The sequence below is a fragment of the Panthera tigris genome, chromosome C2, assembly GCF_018350195.1.
Source record: "Panthera tigris isolate Pti1 chromosome C2, P.tigris_Pti1_mat1.1, whole genome shotgun sequence".
Classification (NCBI taxonomy): Eukaryota; Metazoa; Chordata; class Mammalia; order Carnivora; family Felidae; genus Panthera; species Panthera tigris.
The window spans coordinates 58,181,354-58,198,768 of record NC_056668.1 but is presented as its reverse complement, the minus strand read 5'-3'; the positions used below and the strand labels follow the sequence as shown (position 1 = coordinate 58,198,768).

At 36.3% G+C, this 17,415-nt stretch overlaps 1 protein-coding gene across 6 annotated transcripts in view; it reads left to right on the top strand.

The window, feature by feature from the left end:
• The window catches only part of SLC9C1 (solute carrier family 9 member C1), a 107,877-nt gene that overhangs the window by 37,172 nt on the left and 53,290 nt on the right, over positions 1 to 17,415 (top strand). For 4 of the 6 annotated variants that reach the window (XM_042956548.1, XM_042956549.1, XM_042956550.1 and 1 more), the window contains exons 8-13: positions 400 to 499; positions 6,066 to 6,209; positions 7,428 to 7,602; positions 11,110 to 11,191; positions 13,321 to 13,487; positions 15,311 to 15,436. In XM_042956548.1, coding sequence (XP_042812482.1) covers positions 400 to 499; positions 6,066 to 6,209; positions 7,428 to 7,602; positions 11,110 to 11,191; positions 13,321 to 13,487; positions 15,311 to 15,436 — 794 coding nt within the window. The remainder of the gene's footprint in view (positions 1 to 399; positions 500 to 6,065; positions 6,210 to 7,427; positions 7,603 to 11,109; positions 11,192 to 13,320; positions 13,488 to 15,310; positions 15,437 to 17,415) is intronic. The other 2 variants (XM_042956552.1, XM_042956551.1) reach the window with 1 other exon arrangement.

Sequence of the window (17,415 nt, the reverse complement as noted above, 5' to 3'; positions counted from 1 at the left end):
AAGACAGCATATGAAGTGGGCTAGTCCAAAAAACCCATTTGCTCACTTCCATTTTATCCCTCCAGAGCCCCTCTAAAAACATGACTCCTGTAGAGGGTGCTTTGGCTGCACGAGAACACAGTAAAAGAGTTTTATGAGCTTCAAATTGTTGGCAATGATCTGAAGCCAAAACTGTGCAAGAATGTTAGACGCCACAATACAGCTGGGTGTGAATCTGAGGAGGAAGAAGGACAATAGGTGGTGGTAATAACCTGCAATATAATCCAGTTGAAACCAAGTAGGGTAGCCTCTCTATAAAGTTACTATACTATCAAGATATCTGATATTTTCATCTTGAGCAAAATTTGTACCACTGTTGATCTTAAATTAATACTTTATATTTATTTCTTTTTAAAATAGGTGAACTAGTTGGAATGTCTGGAATATTTACCCTGGCCATTATGGGACTTTTTTTAAATTCTACCAGTTTTAAACCAGGAGTTGAAGCACTTCTTCTAGAGTGAGTAGCTAGCATATTTTCATATTTTTTCATGCATTGGCCGCTATAATATTGTAATAATAGCTATATCTATATCTACATATCTATCAAAGTAAGATATTGACTTGAAAACTACTCAATAAAAACCTTTCCTAGAAACTCTATTGCTTGTGTCTTCTAATCCTCTAATTTTAGGCAAAATTTGTAACCTTACCTGAGTTCATGTTGGCTCTATTTTCCCCCTAATTCTCTCAAGTCTCTGACCATCTACTCGGTAATTCCTAGTATAATCCCACTAGACAAGGCGAGGACTAAGGTAAGGCAAGCGAGACACTCATCACAGTCACAAAATTTAAGAAGGTGCCAAAAGACTCAGTAATCAAGATAAATAATCTTTTAATGCAATACTTTTTGGGGGCGCCTGGGTGGCTCAGTCAGTTAAGCGTCTTTCTTCGGCTCAAGTCATGATCTCAAAGTTCATGGGTCCAAGCCCTGTGTCTGATCTGTGCTGACAGCTCAGAGCCTGGAGCCTGCTTCAGATTCTGTGTCCCCCTCTCTCTCTGCCCCTCCCCTGCTCACAATCTGTCTCTCTTTCTCAAAAATAAATAAACATTTTTTAAAAATTTTAATTAAATTTTAATGCATTATTTTTGAAAAAAAAAAGAAATTAATGCAAAAAAACCCTGGTGAAAATGTAAACATTTTAAAGAAATATTAGAACAAGACTACTGATAGTTCCTTTTGCTTCAAGCTCCAATATGGCTCAGCCTGGCGCTGCTGCTAGAAGACCAATATTTTAAGGACAATGAAGAGATGGCATGCAAAGCAAATTAAAAGATAAAGCTAGGGCATTTGAAGAGGATTGGCAGTGTTATAAAAGAAAATATGGCCATATGTACAAATTTACAAATTGTGCCCTGCTCAAGGGCATCCAGCTTAGGGGAGAGTGGAATTTGTGCCAGCCTGCTAGAAGGGTGCTTTCTGTAATGATACAACACACAGGCTGAGAACTTGACTTAACTCGCACAATGACAACATAGAGTAAAAGAGGCCCTGAACATAATCAATGATTTTTGGAGTTTTGCAGGATGTTATAGAAGATAGAATAAACTCAGAAGTCAGAAGTTTGAAAGTATAGAATCTTAATAGAATTTTGGAACTCTTTACTGAAATTTCATGTCAATTATAAAGGAAGCCAATTGTACCAACACCTAGGCAGAATTACTTGGGCCACAATTAATTATTGTAGGAAGAAATAAAAATGTTACATGTTTTAAATCTGATTTTGGGAAGTGATTCTGAAGTCTCCCTTCACCTTTTTGCTCTAACTAAATGCTGGATCTCCCCTGAAGGCATTTACTCCCTTGCTTCCTTTAGAAGTTGTTTTTCTCACCCACATCCTGGGTACTACTGAGCCTAGAGTTGAGGCTGGTGATCTTTCTATACCTTAAAGTCATTTCTAGATCACACTTTCTCATTCTTCCCGAGAAGAACCCAGTTTTGAAGCTCATGCCATCAGATTTTACTCTCTGCCACTCTCTTGACTGTAGTTATGTCTAGATCCCTGAATCACACTCTCCATTTCGTGAAGATATTGACCGTCCTCTCACTGTGACTCTCCAGCACCATTACCCCATCACCATTCTCAGTGATTTCAGTTAATACCCACACAGTTGATCCTTCTATTCCACCTTTCAGTTCCTGGACCTCCTCTCTTCCTATGAGCCTGTTCAGCCCCCCTGCTTCAGCCACCCACGTACATGGTCATATAAATGAGCACATCATAATCTCAATGTTAAGAATCTTACTGTCAAAAATATGACATGTGTCAGGTCCTACTCTCCAAGACAGTAAAAACCTAAGATGACAATAGCAAATCCTCCTATATTCTACAACAATCTGCTGCAGGGCCTTGCGACTCTCCAAGACAAGGGGATCATCATCTCCCATGTTTTCAGCTTACAGCCTCTAGGACCCAGATTTGAACAGTTCTGCAAATAGGCTGACACTACACTGTGTCAATCTTATGACCTTTTACTGATCTTCATCCACCTCACTTCCTTCTTACCCAAATCATTTCTTTTGTTTAAAACCACCTAATAACTTCTCATCTCTTTTGGTAATAGGTAAAGTCTTTTTAAAAATTTTTTTATTTGTTTTTTTTTTTACCTTTTTAAAATTAATTTTCAAAATTTAAATCCCAGTTAGTTAACATGTAGTGTAATAATGGTTTCAGGAGTAGAATTTAGTGATTCATCACTTACATATAACACCCAGTGCTCATCCCAACAAGTGCCCTTCTTAATATCCATCATCCATTTAGCCCATTCCCCTACCCAACACTTGAGAGCAACCCTCAGTTTGTTCTCTGTACTTAAGAGTCTTTAATGGTTTGTCTCTCTCTCTGTTTTAATCTTATTTTTGCTTTTCTTCCCCTATGTTCATCTATTTTGTTTCTTAAATTCCCCATATGAATAAAATAATATTTTTATTTGTCTTTCTCTGACTTCTTTCACTTAACATTATACACTCTAGTTCCATCCACATTGTTGCAAATGGCAAGATTTCATTATTTGTGATTGCTGAGTAATATTCCATTGTACATATATACCACTATTTCTTTGTCCATTCATCAGTAGATGGACATTTGGTCTCTTTCTACAATTTGACTATTGTTGATAGTACTGCTGTAAACATTGGGGTGCATGTGCCCCTTTGAATAAGCATTTTTATATCCTTTGGATAAATACCTAGTAGTACAATTGTTGGTTTGTTGGATAGTTCTACTTTTAATTTTTGAGGAATCTCCATACTGTTTTCCAGGGTGGCTACACCAGTTTGCATTCCATGAACAGTGGTAGAATAGGTGGATAAAGGTGTCCTCTTTATCCTCATCCTTGCCAACATCTGTTGCTGCCTGAGTTAATTTTAGCCATTCTGACAGGTGTGAGGTAGTATCTCATCGTGGTTTTGATTTCTATTTGCTGATGAAGGATGAGCATTTTTTCATGTGTCTGTTAGCCATCTGGATGTCTTCTTTGGAAAAGTGTCTATTCATATCTTATGCCCATTTCTTCACTGGGTTATTTGGCTTTTTGGGTGTTGAGTTTGATAAGTTCTTTATAGATTTTGGATACTAACCCTTTATCTGATATGTCATTTGAAAATATCTTCTCTCATTCTCTTGGTTGCCTCTTAGTTTTGCTGATTGTTTCCTTCACTGTGCAAAAGCTTTTTATCTTGATGAGGTTCCAATAGTTCATTTTTGCTTTTGTTTCCCTTGCCTCCAGAGACATGTCAAGTAAGAAGTTGCTGCAGCTAAGGTCAAAAAGGTTCTTATCTGCTTTCTCCTCTAAGATTTTGATGGCTTCTTGTCCTATGTTTAGGTCTTTCATCCATTTTGAGTTTATTTTTGTGTCTGGTGTAAGAGAGTACTCCAGGTTCATTCTTCTGTATGGAGCTGTCCAGTTTTCACAACACTTTTTGCTGAAGAGATTGTCTTTTATCCATTGGATATTATTTCCAGCTTTGTCAAAGATTAGTTGGCAATACATCTGTGGGTCTATTTCTGGGTCCTCTATTCTGTTCCATTGATCTGAGTGTCTGTTTTTTAGCCAGTGCCATACTGTCTTGATGATTACAGTTTTGTAATACAGCTTGAGTCCAGAATTGTGATGCCTCCAGCTTTGGCTTTCTTTTTCAACATTACTTTGGCTATCTGGGGTCTTTTCTGGTTCCATACAAATTTTAGAATTGTTTGTTCTAGCTCTGTGAAGAGTGCTGGTGTTATTCTGATAGGGATTGCTTTGAATACATAAGTTGCTTTGGATAGTATCGATATTTTAACAATATTTGTTCTTCCAATCCATGAGCATTGAATATTTTTCCATTTCTTTGTGTCTTCTTCAATTTCTTTCATAAGCTTTCTATAGTTTCAGTGTATAGATTTTTTTACCTCTTTGGTTGGATTTATTCCTAGGTATTTTATGGCTTTTGGTGCAATTGTAAATGGGATTGATCCCTGATTTCTCTTTCTGCTGTTTCATTAATTGGTGTATAGAAATGCAACTGATTTCTGTATGTTAATTTTATATCCTGTGACTTTGCTGAATTTAGGTATCAGTTCTAGCAGTTTCTTGATGGAGTCTTTTGGGTTTTCCACCTAAAGTATCATGTCATCTGCAAAGAGTGGAAGTTTGACTTCCTCCTTGGTGATTTGAATGCTGGTCACAGCCTAGAGTAATTAGCCTAAATTCAGTCATAAAGAAAGTATTTTGAATGTTTTGACTTAACATTTCCTAATATAGGATGTTTTATATTGAATTTTTCTCTAATAATGCCTAGGTATTTGTGGTTCTTAAATATAGTTCAAAACTGAAAATTCTTATTTTTTTAAGTTTATTTATTTATTTTGAGAGAGAAAGAGAGAGTAGAAGGGGCAGAGAGAGAGGGGGAGAGAGAGAGAAAATCCCAAGCAGGCTTTGCACCATCAGTGCACAGCCCAGTGTGGGGCTTGAATTCACAAACCGTGAGATCATGATCTGAGCTGAAGTCAGACGCTTAACTGACTGAGCCACCCAGGCACCCCTGAAAATTCTTATTAATGTAACAGGGAAAGATTTAATTTTTATACTGAATTTGTTTTTTGGCCAATCAGGAGTCCTGGAGAAAAAATAATCATTATCTTTAAAGGGTAGCATATGGTTAAACCAAGCTACCTTCATCTCATAAAATGGTATTCATGTACCCTTCTAATCTTTTCAATTTATTTTTTTATGAATATAATATTGTGACATTGAATACATAAAATTCATAGAATGTACACATGCTCACAAATCCCCAGTGGAAAATCTACAAAGGGCACTCATTAGAATAAAGGATTAATTTACATCTTCCAAGGACTAGCTAGATTTTAGGACAAGCCTTCATCCTATCATTGTGTAAAGCAGACTGGCTGTTTAGTATTTTTTTTAAAGATAAATGATTTTAGCTCTTTCCAATGATACAAGGAGTTCACAATCAGTATTCTCAAGCTACATGAACCATAATGCCCGAATAAATTCTGTCAAATAGTACAACTACAACCAAAACATGTTTTCAAAATCAATCCAAAAGAAAGACACTAATTTACCTGTAGTGTAAACTGATTAAAGTTGCTTTAGAATTATTTATTTACTTGTCTGAGTGCTCCTCTCTTCCCAGTTAAATTATAAGCCCCTTGAGTGTGTAGGTAAATGCATTAATTACCTTTATTTTCTTCTTTTTCTTCTTCTTCTTCTTCTTCTTCTTATTATTATTATTATTATTTTAATGTTTCATTTATTTTTGAGGGGGCGCAGACAGAGGGGAGGGAGGATCTGAATCGGGCTCTGCACTGACAGCAGTGAGCCCAATAGAGGGCTCAAGCTCACAAGCCATGAGATCATGACTTGAACCAAAATTGGACGTTCAACTGACTGAGCCACCCAGGTGCCCTGTCTTTATGTTTTTGACTAGGCCTAGCACAATGCCTCACATAGATAAGCCTTGTGATAAATGTGTTAGATTAGTAAACTATAATTAACTACATTTTTTTCTGAAAATGCAGATTCTGGAATTGTCTATCATTTGTTGCTTTTCTTATGGTGTTTACCTTCACTGGACTTCTAATTCCTGCACATACATATTTATATATATCATTTTCTGATATATATTATTCATTAAATATCTATTTCACACTTATTGTTTTAAGGTAAGAATTTCATTTGAATTTTTCTATTTATAAGGCATTGACTAAACCCAAAGAGATTTTTTAAATAGAAATGCTTCATGCCTTAGCATGAATATGAAGAATTGCCTTTTAAACTTGCCAAGGAATCACTAGCAAATTAGTGTTTTAGTGTTTTTTGTAACTGTATTAATTCCGGTTTTAACTGAATTTCAAAGCAATCTAAGCACTTTATAAAATTTTTGATAATTAGAAGGAAAAAAACCTTTCATAATTTTACTACCTAGAGACAACTGCTATTAACATTTGGTATATTTCATCCAATGTTATTTTTCCGATGAGGTTTCATAAAGTTCAACACTGATCTTAAATAAAAATTCTATGTTGCTTTAGTTTGCCTAATATTATATAACAAATAATTTCCTGTTGTGATTAAATTATAGTTAGAAATAGCTTTTTAACAATCATAAGAATATCTTCTTTGTAAATGTCCTTTTTGCCTAAATAATTTTTGTAGCTCTCTTTCAATGATAAGAGGTGGGAAAGAGTCTGCCCTTGCCCTTGTAAGGGAAGAGGAGGTGACACAGAGGAGGAACAACGACCATCACTGCAGTCTCAGGATTCTTCAATCTCCATCACTAGTGTTGTTAACATGCTGCTTCCATCTAGGAAAATTAATAGGGAGTTGACATCAGTTGGCTAGTGCCAAATAAATAGAAATGAGTCCGAAATTATGAGATACAACTAGTGTAAAATGTAGGAGATGTGCGATTAAAAGAAAAAAATAAAAATGAATTGGCCAATATTAGATAGATTCAGCAAGATTAAAATCTACAAAGGAAAAAAAAAAGGAGGGCACTTTTTCCCTTCACTTCTCACTCATTAGATTTGCTTTTATTTCTTTTTGGGATCCAGAATAAAATATATCAACAAAGCATCTCTAACTTTTTCTTTTCTACCTCAAGAAATGCCACTCAAGGGTGATGTGGAATTAACCTTCTAGAAACCTAACAGAAATAAATGAAGAGAATAATGCCATACTCTTGTATCTCTCCATGAAATGCCCTTCTGCCTTTTTTTTTTTTTTTCTGGTGCCATGCTAACAGTGTGTGAAATATGGCTCATTTGTTTGAGAGTTGGTATTCCACAGGGAATATATTGGAGTAGAATAGAATGAAATGGGGGTAGTGCTTAAAATATCTATGGCAACAATAACTTTTAAAAATCTCTTTTGTCTTCTAGACTTCTGGTTTTTCTATTAATGAGCCCTCTTTTGTCTCGACTTGGTCATGGGTTCAGCTGGCGTTGGGCGTTCATAATGATCTGGAGTGAAATGAAAGGAACACCTAATATAAACATGGCTCTTCTCCTTGCCTACTCTGACCTTCCTCTTGGAACTGAGAGGGAAAAATCTCAAGTAAAGATAAATGATTTTTTTTTTCACATATTATGAATACTGTTGCTGTGTACTTAAAATATATTTTAGTAGTGAGGTAGCTCATGCCACTTGGACTGTGGGAGTGATCTAGCCATGATGCCAAGATTGGATAGAGGAAGAACACCTGGCAACATTCCTCTTCCTGGGGAACATTCTGGCTTAGGAATTCCTAAATCCTTTCATTACACTCTTAAAATAGGTTTATTACAAAGGTTAAAGGAATTAAAACTTATAAATAATTTAAGGAATGCCTGGGGGCTCAGTTGACAAAGCATCTAACACTTAATTTTGGTTCAGGTCATGATCGCATGGTCATGGGATCGAGCCCTGTGTACGGCTCTGTACTCACAGCATGGAGCTTGCTTGGGGTTCTCTCTTCCTCTCTCTCTGCCCCTTCCCCATGTGCACAAGCACACACGCTCTCTCTCGGTGTCTCTCCAATAAATAAATGAACCTAAAAAATACTTATAAATAATTTAAAATAGTACCTGAAATAGAGTATGTACCTAATAAGTGTTTTTATTTTTACTTACTCCTAATAACCATTCGAGAAAAGCAGAAACCTGCTTATTATTGGCTCTATTGCTTTCTGTAACTTTGTGAAGCCACATTTAGTAATGCTAGGAATCAGAACATTTTAATTGTCAAGTGAAGTTACCTTTTCACTTACAGTTGCCCCAAACTCTACCTAACAGAACATAATGGGCTTGACTCTCCCTCTACCTTATTTCAAGGTAAGATCATTACAAGGAGCTCTGTAAGAAATTTCCTGTGCGGATATCACAAGCATCTAATACTTCCAATGTGGTGTTTTTTGTTTTTGTTTTTGTTTTTGTTTTTGTTTTCTTTTACACATAAATTCCAAATATAAAGGAAAGAGCATCCAGGGAATATTTGTATGTCTAATTAGATAATAGTCCAAACATTAAAAAATTAAGCATTCAAACACTTCTTTTAAAACCAAAACTATCTACTATCCCATGACCTTCTCCTCCTTTTTAACCTATATACACATGCCTAAAGAATCAAGGTCAGTTCCTTACCATACATATTGACCAGTTCAATGGTGGACATCGTGCACAGATCTGGGTTCTGAAATTTCTAGTTGACTGCTATTTGCTGTATCACCATCACCAAGTTATTTAATTCCTACCTCATTGCACATGTCCGTTTCATCATTCTAAAAGGGACTTAATACCAATGGTTGAGGCACGTGGGTGGCTCAGTCAGTTGGGTGTCCAACTTCGGCTCAGGTCACGGATCCCACAGCTTTGTGAGTTCAAGCCCCGTGTCGGGCTCTGTGCTGACAGCTCAGAGCCTGGAGCCTGCTTCGGATTCAATGTCCCTCTGTCACACTGCCCCCACCCCCCTCAAGAATAAATAAACATTAAAAAAATTAAAAGATAATAATACCAATGGTTGTTTTAGCAAATGTTTACAAATAACTTTTTTAGGGGTCAGAGGGAGTCCTAATTTGTAGTATTTGCCAATTTCCATTGTATAATCACTCTCACTAAGAGAACATCAATCAGCTCAATAACTTCCTGAAAATTTAATGATCAGCTCTCATGAACTGGGAAAAACCAGCTCTAGCACACCACTATCTCAAAGGGTTAGTATGAGAAATAGAAAATGTACATAAAATACTTAATACATTGTTTAGCATATAGTAAATGTACAATAAATATGAGCTATGTTGATGATTATAATGCTTTGAGATAAAACCTTAGTAAATAAAATCATTTAGTGAGATGCCATCACTAGAGTAGTAACTAGTTGAAAAGAAAGTAACACTTCATTTAATTTGGCTGAACCCTATAGCTAACCTTTTAATACTTTTTAATACTCACAAAGCAGCACTAGAGTAAAGGTTAAAAATAACTTAAAATTGTGTCTACTACTCACAAGTTTATTGACCTTGGCTAAGTGACAGTGCCTAAATTTCCCATCTGTGCAATTGGACAATATTGGTATTCACTTCACAGAACTGTTGTGAGGATTAAATAAGCCTGATATATCGTGCTCTATGCTTACTATATAGAAATTAACTTTTATTACTATTAAATTAACGAACTTAGTGATCCTCAATTTTGGACGCACTTTAGAATGCTTCAGGAACTTTTAGAAAATTATCAGTGCGTGTGGAATTCTGGCCATGGCCATGATGAATAGTGGATATCAGACTTATTTCCTATAGTAAACAACTATAAAACTGGTTAAAATATATGAAGTGATCGAATACAGTTTTCAAATTTTCTACAATTTTATAATAAACGAAAAACAGCCTAATTTTTTAAAACAGGCATAAGAGATAAACAGATACTTCACAAAGAAAGCTATATCTACCACTAAGCACATTAAAAATGCTCAACATCACTTCTTTAGGGAAGTGCAAATTAAAACTACAATGAGAAACATAATGTTCAATTTACATGAAAGTTTTAGAATTGGTAGTTCTTATCTATAGAAATAGAAATCAGACCTCCTGTGGAGTAGGGGATTGATTGGCAAGGAGAACTAGAGATATTTGGGGGGGGGGGCGGGATATAAGAATATTTTACATCTTGATAGGATTGAAGGTTATGTGGGTGTATACAATGTCAAAATTTATCAAATGGTAAACAAGTACATTTCAATGTATGTACATTATACCTCAGTTTTTCTAATTACTAATGTGTGGGCTCCACTCTCGTATCAGAATATTCAGTGGGAGCATCTTGGGCACCAGTATTTTAAAGTTTCCCCATGATTCTAATATGCCACCTGGAGAGTCTCTGGTGTGGTTTCACGCTCTGTCTCTAACCTCCATCTGTAGCCACAAAAAAAGGAAAGGCTGGGGGTATGACATAAGTTCTGGAAATTAGAGTTATGTAAGTCAACAGAAGTGTGCGGTCTTAGATTGAAAAGTATTGTTCCAACTGGGAGTATAAGCAGAGAAAAAAAATCTAGTGGCACCAGAGATATTAATTGCCCCTCCCTCCTGACAATGACGGGATGGCAGAGAGGCAAAACATGAGGTAAGCAAACATAGCAAGACCCCCGAGCTCTTCTCTTACCCCAGATGAGGAGAATTATTTGATACAGAGGTGCCTGGTAGTGTTGAACACAGAACTTCATGGTTATGCACATGGTGGCATGTGTAGTGAATAAGAACTGATAAAGTACAAGCATATTCCCAAGGCCCAAGAAGTGCAGCAGTGAAATTTAAGGACAAGCTTTTTATGTTCCCAATGTCTCCATAAGTATTTGTTTACTTGTCAGATCATGTGTCCTGAGTATTGATTTGGTTCCAAAAGCATGAATAAAATCTATGCAGGGAGATAGAGAATACCCAGAGTACTTTCATCATGCCTGACATTCATATTCTTCTCTACTATGAGCATTTATTGACTTAATACAGCCTGGTTTAACTTACATTAGCAAATATAGAATATAGTGCATGAAATTGTCATGATTACTTACTTTGTATTTTTCTTTCTACTCTAGGTATTATTTCATGGAGTGTCAGTTTGCTTAGTTACCTTGATTGTCAATAGATTTATTTTGCCAATGGCAGTTACTAAACTAGGTAAGCCCTACTAATTACTATTCTGAGTGAAGAGAAACATTTTCTAATAACATTTTTTAAAATGTTTATTTGTTTTGAAAGAGAGCTCAAGTAGGGGAAGGGAAGTCAGAGAGAGAGAGAGAGAGAGGGAGAGAGAAAGGAGGGGAGGGAGAGGGAGGGAGAGAGAATCCCAAGCAGGCTCCACACTGTCAGCAAAAGGAATTTCTTGGCTGGTTTTAAGCAAGTAAGTGTAATTATATGGTTAACTCTACTTCTGTGGATAACTGATTGTGGGCTGAAGAGCATTAAAGCAGAAATAGCAATTTTAGGAAGCAACTGCATTATGCAATATGTCCGTTTTCATCCCCTACTTTTTAACAATTGAAAAGTCGAGATCTAGAGAGTTAAAAATTCATGTGGCAGTTGAAAACCTAGAAAAAAAAAAATGGCTCTGATGTTTTAATCCATTATATTCTCAACTGCTCTATCACCCTTCCCATTGCACACAGCGTTTTCACTCTAATGGCAATTCGTTTTTTAATTTAAGAGAGAGAGAGGAAGGAAGAGAGGGAGAGGGAGAGGGAGAGACAGAGAGACAGAGAGAGACAGAGAGAATGAGTGAGGGATGGGCAGACAAAGAGGGAGAGAGAGAATCCCAAGAAGGTTCTGTGCTATCAGCACAGAGCCGGACACAGGACTCCAACTCATGAAACTGTGAGATCATGACCTAAGCCAAGGCTTAACCAACTGAGCCACCCAGGTGCCCCTCTAATGGCATTTTTAATCAATCTGAGAGTCCATCTTTATGAATGGTATTTCATTACCCAATCTGCATTCCTTCCTTGTATTTGTAACAAAATCTTTTCTCTTTACTTTTTTAAATTCTCTGAGCCTTAACATAGTAAATTGGAAAGAAAAGATTAAAGAGGGAAAGTTTTGCAAAGAGCATCATATGTTCTACTTAGTAGCTAAATAAACTTAAAATTCTTATTGTGGAGTATGTTTACTTGCACTAAGAGCAGTGAACATTTGCTTACAGAACATCATTGCTTTCCAAGGAAACGTCTATGGCTCATAAAAAGGAATTTGTGCTTAATATTGAGAGTCCTTCAAACCTTAATGAGGTCTGGAGACAAATACATATCAAACACTTATCATATAAATATATACAATATTATATTTAGTAGGGTAGATTGTATATGTATATATACTCTGTATATATATGTATATATCTATATCAATACCTCCTACATGTGTATCTCTTGCATATATGTATATTTACATATAGTCTGTATATTTGTATATATGTACATATATATGAGATGTATATGTCAGGATGTATATGTCAGAAGTACAGATATATGAATGTGTACATATATATCTCCTATATCTCACATATATATGTATATGTCATCTATTCTGTATATGATATGTATATATCATATATTTATAAAGAGATTTACAATAAGAAGTTGGCTCACATGATTATGGAAGCTGAGAAGCCCCAAGATCTACAGTCCAAAGGTCTGAGAACCAGGAAAACCAATAGTGTAAGTTCCTGTCCAAATTGTGAAGGCAGGAAAGGACTGAGTCCCAACTCAAAGACTATGAGGCAGAGAGAATGAATTTTCTTTTGTTCTGTTCAGGCCTCCAATGGTTTTGATGAGGCCTGCCTGCATTGAAGAGGTCAATCGGCTTTGCTCAAGTCTACCAAGTTAAATATTATTCTTACCCAGAAACACCTTCACAGACACACCAAATATCTGGTTATCTTGTAACCCAGTCAAGTTGACACATAAAATTAATCATCACACCTCTTCTCTTCTGTCTCCTCATCTATCAAACTGGGAAAAGGGACTTACCTTAAAAGGTGGGTAAGGTAATCAGAGACAATACATTCAAGGTGCTGAGATGTGTTTTTCAGCATATGTTAAGCACTCGATAATTATTAACTATTACTGTTACCATTATGTACCTCAGTGTTTTTGAGGAGTATGAAAGTAGAAAAGCTTAAAATTGTCAGGGTTCCCATTATTAAACAATATATGCTGAGTCTTTAACTTAAATCAAAAATACAAAGGGAAACTTATAATCCATATTCAAAATGGTGGCATCTTTATTATTGATAAAACATGTTCTTTGTATCAAAGGTCTTCATGATGTCACATCAACAAAATATAAATCTCTTTATTGTACATTTCAACACTTTCAAGAGCTAACCAAATCTGCAGCTTCTGCACTCAAATTTGACAAAGATCTTGCTAATGCAGATTGGAATATGGTTGAGAAAGCAATCGTCCTTCAAAACCCATATGCAGTAAGCAAATAGTATCTTTTGTTGATTCTTTCAAAGCAGATATAACTAATTATGTTAAGTAAGTATAAATGTTGTAAATATTAATTCACAATTTTTAATACTTGCAATACAGAAGTTGTACTGGGGGCTCACTGTCATAATAGTAAGAAGGGGATCTTAGGGAATTTTGTGATCATTGTGGGGCAGCATAGAAGTGACAACCTCTTTGAGTAGGTAGAAAATAAGTGGTGTAAAATTCAAAAGAAGGAGTGATGAATTGGAGCTCCCTTTAAAAGTTACCATAAAAAGAGGAGAGTGAGTCTTAGAAAATGGCTAGTTTTTTGCTAGATTGATGGTGGACAGGTGCCTTTGTTCAGCATTTATTTACACTACTGTATTTGCCAAGCACTTGCTAGCCCCTAACTTATGATTAATATTATTTTTTGATATAAAACAGAATTCAAAGCCAGTGTCATAAGTTTAGGTGTGAGTGAGATGTCACCTCCTGCTTCTGAGATATGCTTTAGAATATCTGTGGTTGAAGCATATGTAACTCACCAATCAGTAATGGTTGCCATAAGAAGAAATAATAAAAGTTGTTCTGGAATCTTCTCAATGTTACTGCTGTTTTGCTATCTCCTATGTCATGTCCAGTTTTCAATGCAGTGTTTTAATGCATATTGTATGATGCAGTTTTTGCAGTGTTTTTCTGCATCATACAATATGAGGAGCCAAATTCTACGAGTATAGCCATAAGATAATTGGTTGCTATAAAGTAGGATTCCTCAAAATCCATTTCATATCCACTAACCAGTACGCTCTAGATGGGGATCCAGAACCAAGCCCCCCATCTATAGGAATACTGCCAGGAATTTCCGGATAAGACAAGCACCAAATCAAATTCAATTATTTTCTATAATAGCTCCCAATTTCTGATTGTGGCCTTTTGCTAACCTGGCTGCATCAGAATCTTCTAGAAAGTTTATTAAAATATGGCTTTATTTCCCAACCCCTCCCCCGGAAATTCTGATGCAAGTGGCCTGAAGAGGGTCCTAAGAATATGTATTTTTATTCCATTTACCCAGCTGATTGTACTTCAGAGTCAACGTTGAGGCCCCCACTCTGATACCTTATCTGTTTCAGATAGCAGGTGACCAAACAACTGCTATCTCCTCTTTACAGTGCAGACAAGGGGGACTATAACAGTATAACAGATAGAGCACTGGCCTTGGACTCAGAAAATCTGGGTTCGTATCCTAGCTTTGTCACTTTAATAAATAGCTTTGTGATCTTGAGCAAATGTTTTATTTTCTCTAAGCTTCAGCTTTTCTCATATGTAAAATGAAGTTATCCATAACTCCCATCTCTCAAGGCCAAGTTCATTTTCTATTCTACCTTAATCGATAAGGTTAAAGCAGTGATTGTCAAACTGTAACTGCAGCAAGAATCATGGGATGGGTTTGTAAAATCACAGATTTCTGCCCTGTTCCCCCAGACGTGAATTTGCATTTCTAACAATTTTCAGGTGATTCTGAGGCTGCTGGGGGACCACACTTTCAGAAGCATTGGCTTAAAGTGGGATTATACACATGGTAGCTTTATAAACTCTCAATAATGCCATGTAAAGGTAAAAATATGATATAACTCCTTTTCCCAAAAACTGGCAATTATTTTACCTTCTAGATAACTGTGAAATGATGACGAAACTCATCTGAACATTTTTTCTGTATCTAGCAGATTTTCTATAATTTTCAAACCAAATTGTTATGTGAATTGCTTGAGGGCTATGCTAAACAATATATTAATATTCATGTATTACTTTTTTGTTATTTCTTTCTACTTAGTTGAGCCAAGGAGAAACAACAGAACATCAAAAGGTGAAATGTCTAGCCTGTAACAAGGAAATAGATGAGACCCTTAACATTGAAGCAATGGAGTTGGCCAACAGGCGTCTCTTGTCAGCACAAATAGTTAGTACTTGATTATACACTTTTAAAATATTTGTGGGGGCTTCTGGGTGGCTGAGTTGGCTGAGCGTCCAACTCTTGATTTTGACTCTGGTCTTGATCCTAGGGTCCTGAGATTGAGCCCTGCATCAGGCTCTGCACTGACAGCATGGGGCGTGCTTGGGATTCTCTCTCTCTCCTCTCTCTCTCTCTCTCTCTCTCTCTCTCTCTCTGCCTCTCTCCCCCTCTGCCTCTCTCTCCCACTTGAGCTCTATCTCTCTCTAAAATAAAAAAATAAAATTATATTTTGGCCTAAAATTATACTGAAAGCTTTCTCCCTTGCTAAAGACATCTAGATTTTGCTTACCTGCTGAACTGAATAGATTGTTATAAAGGCAAAGGGAAGTTTGGCATTGTCTTAGGAATCTGCTTGATTGCCAAAAGAGAGAAAAGAAAAATGGATCCATCCAAATTGGCCTAAGTAAAAGGTGTTTTATTAAGAGGATTTGGGAATCTCACAGATCCCAATGGCAGGAATTACAGTTGAATTCAACCTTCACACGTGTTATGCGGTCATTTCGATGATACCATCCACCTCCAGTTCCACGCCAAGTTTTTGTGAAAGATACCACCAAGTCTGCTAATAACTGCAAATAGATAGTAGTAGATTCCAGATCAAATCTTGAATAAAAATTAAAGAAATTCTGTGACACAGCCACAAAGCAGACTCTGTGGGAATTTGCTAATAGCTTATTTACTATTGTTCATGTTGGGCCTTCCTCATTGCATATGGAACTGTCGTGCATGTCTCATCTATTCAAACCAAACAGGATTCCAAGCATTCTATATGTTCAATCTAACTTGGGAAATGGAAGGTTTGTAGGGTATAATTGTCCTCTCTTCAGCAGTAGTCCTGGCAGACAGGTTGAATCTCAAAGGCAGCTTTTCCAAGGACCTGAATGAATTTCATTAAGCAATTGAGGCAGTGCCATTAAGGATGAACTTATGCCCATATGGTGCTTTGCTCCACCAGCAGATTTTATGACATCATGTCTTTGAGTCACTTCCAGATTTTTAATTTATTTCAGGAAAATATGTATTCGAGATCTCTCAAAATCAATACAGGACATTCCATTTTGGATCTTGCTTTTCATTAATAATATGATGTATGTCTTAGGATTTATTCTTTTTCAGTCTTTATTCTCTCCATTCATAAAATAGGAAAATGCTAACTACAGGAACTCTTGGATTCATTCCATATATGATATTCTACATTTTCTGCAACATATCCACCATGAATCTTTTTGGTTTCTTTCCCTAAATGTTTGTTTTCTACCATTATATCTTTGTTGATTTTTGTGCTATGTGTTGGGTCTGAATCAGGAAATACTTTTGTTTGTTTGTTTTTGTTGTTGTTTATTTTTGAGAAAGAGCATGGGAGCACAAGTGAGGGGGGCAGAGACTGTGAGAGAGAGGAAGAGAGAGGCTCTATGCTAGCAGTGCAGAGCTCAATGCAGGTCTCAATTCTAAGAACCATGGGATCACAACCTGAAACAAAATCAAGAGTCAGACGCTCAGCCTACTGAGCCACCCAGGTGCCCCAGGAAATCCTTATTTTTTAAAGTAAGTTGGATCTTTCTGCTCTGTTCTCCAGATCTTTATCTTGCCTCACATCTTTTTAGCCCTTCTTTGTTCTAGACATATTTTCACGCTTACCTTGGTTAGTTGATTTGGTTTCTACAATGTCAATTCTAATGCTCACTGCTCCAACCATAATATTAATTGGTCTATTACAGTTTTTAAAGCTTTGATAGTTTTTATTTAAATCTCAGTCACTGTGCTGACAGCACAATGCCTGCTTGGGATTCTCTCTCTCTCCTGCTCCCACTTGCACTCTCTCTCTCTATTATAAATAAATAAACATTAAAAAAAATAAATCTCAGCCATTTACTGTTTGTTTTGTTTTGTTTTAAGATTTTATTTATTTATTTTGGGGGGGGGGG